General features: G+C 37.9%; 1 protein-coding gene across 1 annotated transcript in view; it reads right to left on the reverse strand.

Annotated features, from left to right (window-relative positions):
- Window positions 1-2,156: 2,156 nt before the first annotated feature.
- The window catches only part of GATAD1 (GATA zinc finger domain containing 1), a 5,039-nt gene continuing 1,408 nt past the window's right edge, over window positions 2,157-5,787 (reverse strand). Inside the window, exons 2-4 of the mRNA XM_009330585.1 lie at window positions 5,324-5,383; window positions 3,552-3,735; window positions 2,157-2,797 (exon numbers count right to left, since the gene is read on the reverse strand). Of these exons, the coding sequence (XP_009328860.1) occupies window positions 2,607-2,797; window positions 3,552-3,735; window positions 5,324-5,383 (435 nt within the window). The 3' untranslated portion in view covers window positions 2,157-2,606. The remainder of the gene's footprint in view (window positions 2,798-3,551; window positions 3,736-5,323; window positions 5,384-5,787) is intronic.

The raw sequence follows: 5,787 nt of genomic DNA on the forward strand, positions 1-5,787 counted from the left end.
AAGAAGAACTAGTAAGTCTTGCATCTTCCCAAACCAAATAATCTTCTATCACAGTTAGGTAAGTAACAGAACTGAAGTGGATTCAGTGGTTTTAGATTACCTACTACATCATTTGATAGTTCTGTTTTTATTGTGCAGTTCTTTTTGCGTTTTTTTTTTTAACCTAATCAGAATACACCTTTCTTAAATTTAGTGCTGCTGGTGATTCAAATGCAGCGAGGGATGACATTTTTATTCAGTTCTGGCTTTCTTTTCACAGTGGCAATGCTCACAGTTCTTTGCTTTTTCTTACAGAAGTCCCAGGCTACATATCCTCTACCTGGAGCTCTGCTCTTTGCTACTGTAAGTAGAACACTTATACGGCATACTATTTTTCATAGAGTAAGACATTATCTTGCTTCAAAGTCTTTTCTTTTGCTTAAACTTTCAAACTACGTGCCTAGCGCAAGCCTGCTGTCAGTTCCCTCTCTCGGTATGACCTGCTGTTTAACACAGGAAGGTGCCGAGACCTGCATATCAGCAGGTCATTCTGTGAAACAAACCTCAAATCATAAACCATACATTGGTATTTCTCTAAATTGCCCCTTTTATATTACAATTTATTGACAAATAAGGCAAATGGCAAGCAAGTACTTTTCATTTCATGTAAATTGTAGAAACTGAAAAAAGCAAAACTGAATGTAAGCATTGTTTTCTTCCCTCTTCCTACAAGGATTTGACAAAGAAAGCAGCTGAGCTCCAAAGTCAGCCCACAGAAGAGCAAAGCTCCATGGATTATGCCGAGACAGCACAGGAACTTTACCGTGATCCCAAGTGAAAACCTTGTGGACCACAGAGTAAGGAGGGAAAACATTTGAGTGGAGGGAGTCACTCTGGTTACTGTAAATATCTTTTAAGAGTCGTTATTTTTACTTTCTTATGGTTGCTAATTTAATAAAGATAAATCAGCAAAAAAGAAATCTAGTGGAAATGGAAGGAGAGAAAGGAGAGGAAGGTCAGGAGCGAGGTCACCTTGGGATTAATTACTGCAACACACTGAACATGGGCACACATCTCATGTACATAGCAACTGAAGCTAACTTAAGACTTAACTCTAGCAGTATACTGCTAATTTCCGAGCATTTTGAACTATTGACAGTATCCCTTAAATTTAGCACCTACTCCCTTAAGGTTGACTATTCTTCCTTTTATTTGAAGAGGGCAGAACTGAGGTTGCAAACTGAAACAAATGTACCTGGTTCCTGCTCTCACGGGTCCCACTGTATTAAAAGTTGTTGATACTTGAGACTTTCAAAATACATTTCATCTTAAATCAAAGCTTTTCATGACCTTAAAACACAAGCCTGGTGCAACTTTCGTGGGCTTTCACGCAACATACGCCCCCAGTTGATTTGGGGCTTCTGGGTGCTACGGTCACATATGTCCAAAAAAAAAAAAAAAAAGCTGAAAAGATCTGTAAATGTAAATGTAAAGCCACTTACAGCTCTTATCCTTCACAGGCGGCAGGAACCGCTAACCCCAGGGAATTCAGGCCATACAAGCACATCTCACAGTGTTTGGAGCTGACCGGCTTGTAAAAAGTTTAGCGCAGAAAACTTTAACATTGGTATTTCAGTATGTGGCATTTTTCCTATTCTGCTATTTAAATATTTTCATTGGTATACTGAGACTGTCAATATATAAAATTGGTCTTTATTTCCCTTAGCAAACTTTTTTTTCATTTGAATTGCTTGAGGATTTTTTTCTTACCATCATTAATTGCAAAGATTTAAAAAACAATTTAAAATTTAAGAGACCAAGCTAACACACACCCAAATTGTAACAATGTGAAACTCAAATCATAGGTCAGTGTTGGCTTGCTCAGGAAATGAAGATACATTTCTGCCATAAGGATGCCAGGATGGCAAAGCCAAATGACATTAATTTTTAAATCTGTATCCAGCTTTCCAAGAATTTTAACCCTTATATAAGCAAAGTTTAGCAGGAAGCTACATACATAGGCCCACATTTCAGATTCAGCTGAACAAAATTCCCTTAAAAGGTGACTGTTAAATAGAGTACCGCTTTGCGGATGATAGATTTCTCTTCAGACTAAAACCTAAGTAGATCACTCCTGTCCAGAGTAACAGAAAACTGTTAACTGCATCACTGACCAAGTTTAGTGTTTATTTGAAGGTAGTCTTAAATTATTTATGAAGCAAACAAAAACTGCAGTCACAGTTAACTAAATTAAACCAGTATATGAAGAGCTGGATGATTAAGAGTACGTCTTTTAACTCCTTTTCTGGAAAATAAGTTAGAAAATAAGAACACTAAAGGCAACTTTCAGAAGTCAATTATTTGCTCACCAAAGTCGAAGATGGCACGAAACTTGTGGTTTTGTCCCAAAATGAGCAATAATGTCTGAAGATCAGAGCACAGAAATGACGCATCAAATGGAAAGAAAACTTCCACTTTAAGATCTGATATAATTTAAAATAAATAAATACCATAATCCATAAAGTAAAATGAACATTTTATAGTTTTTTTTTTTAAACTTCTTGTATGGGGTTCACAGACCTGAGAATACACCCAAAATAACTCATCCAAAGTATTCCTTTAAAAAATTATAAATTATTGGTAACAGTTTCTTTAATGGAGATTGCAGGAGTAGGTCCCACATGAGTCCATATATAGCCCTTCTCTGGTCTTGTAGGAACAGTAGGGAAGGGAGATGATCGAGATTTGAAATATTCCGAAGGTGCATGACAAACAAATTCTAAATATTCCATCTTCCTTGGGAGATCTTCTTCTGGTCCTAGAAAAAAAATAAACAATCTTCAAAGACTAAATTTAAAGGCATGAAATTGGAGTATGCAGCGCTTAAAAATATACAACAACAGCCAACATCCCTTAGAGAATGTGACTTTTCAATTGATGACTTTCCTGGCAAAGTAGCCTCAAATACTAGGCAAGAAACCTCTACCTTTGTTTTTGCCAGGCTGATTTCTGCTCCCCCCCCCTCCCCCCTTTGAAGCATTCAGTTATTTGAATTAAGTATTTTAGTTAATACATTTTAAATAGATACTATTTGTGGCCTGCCTGTCAAAAGGACTTTTCTGAATTATTAATAATTTTATGATCAGTAGCAGAACACTCTCTATGCCAGCGCTTGCACGCTATGTATTTTAAGTACCCAAGATGAAGATCAGCTAATTCAGGTCACTTTAAAAGAAACAGCTTGGACTGGTATATCAGATTTATACTGTAATAACTTTGATTCTATCTATGGAATAATAATTTGATCTTTAAAGCTGCAAGACTATAACTGTGCCCAGGAGCCCAAGTACTCAGATAATCGCACTCACTGCGGTAGTGCTAATCATATTATATACATAAGATAAATACAAGAGGTTATTGAAGTAAATGAGATGCTTACAGGATTAGGGTCTAAAATGTGGAAATTGCATAAATTATCTTGACAAACTAAAAAGTTCATTTAAAAAAATACAACTCTGCATCAGTCTAGGCTCATATATGTAGTTGTGTAAAACGAAGGCTTTAAAGATTACCTATGATATAGGATGCTGGGTCAAAACAATCTTTGGGGCTGGCTTGCGTAGGAATGAGCCAGGTTAGCGCAGCACTCTTTTCACAGTATTGGTCCTGAATAAACCCACGGATCTGAGCGTAGTATGTTTTTCCATCCTGCTCATCAACCACTGAAACAACATCTCCAATTTGATAGTATACACCCTAGAAGACATACAAATGATAATTACATCAAACAATCTGATTTTAGAAGCTTCACTCTGGGATTCTGATTCATATCTTAAGTATCTTACGGTTGGACTCGATGATCTTGGAGGTCTCTTCCAACCTTAATGATTCTATGATTCTAATGATTCTATCTCAAATTATCCCAAATCACCCCAATCTTGAAAGACAGCCTTAATTCAGCCACACACAAAAGAACAGTGGTGTAAGATAGAGTACTGTCTCACCTAAGCAGTCATCAGCACTGCTTGTGCACAATCACCAAATGTCTAGGAGTCTGAGGCTACGCGCCTCCTCTCTGCAGAGCGGAGATGGTCTCATTCTGTCAGAAGTAGGAGAGTGCAACACCACCTTCTAGAAAAAGTAACTGTAGTAATTTCCCTGTGTGTGCAGGGAAAGCAGCTTTCTGTGTATGGAGAAGTTCACTCAGCTGAATGCAAAGGAGTCCCAAAACACAGATCCACCTCCTGCCACCTTCCAGGCTGCTCTTAACGTGTGAGGCTGCGCAGCAAAGGCAACTCACTTCATGTTATAACAGCGTCGCACAGCACAATGCAGTGCCTGCACTATCAATATGAGAGTTTGCCAAGCATCATCCAGGAGGGTTTTGTTTTTAAAACAGGTTTAAAAGACCTCAAAACCCCCAAACAATCCCCTTCTCAACAACACAACAAAGTATCAAAATAGAAATATTTTGCATAAAGAGATCAGGTTAAATAAAACTTTTGACATAATTCTTAGGAATTTCTGAAAAAAAACCCAAAAACACGCAAGAAAAGACATCAATTCTCTTCTGAACTAGTCAACAGCAAACAGAGTCATCTGGGATGCAAGACACGAAGGTCTCTAGAGAGCATACGGAAGCTCAGTCTACCATTTCTCCGGCTGTGCAGTCTCCCAGTGGCTATCCTGACCTTTTCTTTGGGGAAAAAGACATTTCAAATGGTTTGTTTGTATTACCGGGAAACAAAAGCAAATTTCAGAACTAAAACTAAAGAAAACTAGAAAACACTAACACCTTGGCATGCTGGTAAAAATGCTCTCACGCATGAATGTGAGAAGGCTAGCTCCTGCTTTCATTGCAATAGTCAACAGATCTTGTTCCCAAGGTGTCCAAGACTGCTTGCACCCAGCACCGAAACGGGAGCCAGTTTAGATGTTAGGGCAGCGCAAACCCATCCTCTCTACAGGCAGTAATACTCTCTGTGTCTAAGGTAGGAAACATCACACAAATTTAAATAATCATCTATAGTCACTTTTGCTTGACCTCTGCAAGGTGAAAGTTAAAAGTTTAAAAGCCTCAACTGCAATAATTACTAAGGAAACCAGATGCATCTTTTTCTTGGAAGACAAAAATGGGACAATGACAACTATGTAAACTACCTTGCAAGACTTAATGGCAATGACATAATGCCATAAGGCAGAGCAAAATCCTGCACAAGTGCTAGGCAAGAAAGAACAGTTTCTGTGAATACATCCCTAGTGCTTTCACCGTCTGTGGTAATTTTTGAGATTGGAAATAGAAACAGCAAGACCTTTTTTGCAAACAAACTTGCATAAACCATACCTTATAAAAGATTGATTCTGCTGTAATTATAGTGGATACAGACTCAGGAGCCTTGATGGGCTAAGAAAAGAACACAGAAATGGAAAATCAAAAGCATTAAAACAAACCAACCGTGTAATATAATTCCAGGTTGTTTTTTTTCCTTTTAGACAACATACTGATAAATTATCTTCTTAGAAAATTACTAAACACAAGAAATCGGGTACAAACATTTCAAACATTTTTACTTTAGATTGAAAACATTAAGTTAACATTTTCATTCTCAGGATTTTAAGTGGAGAGGTAAGCATTAAATTCACATGACTGGTTTCTATTTACACAAAACTCCTTCCCTCAAGAAATGAAGGACGGGCTGCTGTGCGGACCGGTGAACCACGCAGGCGGCCGTGCCCATACCACCGAGGAACAAACCGACTCTGACATTGATTACAACCACTTCCTACCCAGGTTTCACTCTGATTTTG

Source organism: Pygoscelis adeliae, unplaced genomic scaffold, assembly GCF_000699105.1.
Source record: "Pygoscelis adeliae isolate BGI_AS28 unplaced genomic scaffold, ASM69910v1 Scaffold27, whole genome shotgun sequence".
Taxonomy (NCBI): domain Eukaryota; kingdom Metazoa; phylum Chordata; class Aves; order Sphenisciformes; family Spheniscidae; genus Pygoscelis; species Pygoscelis adeliae.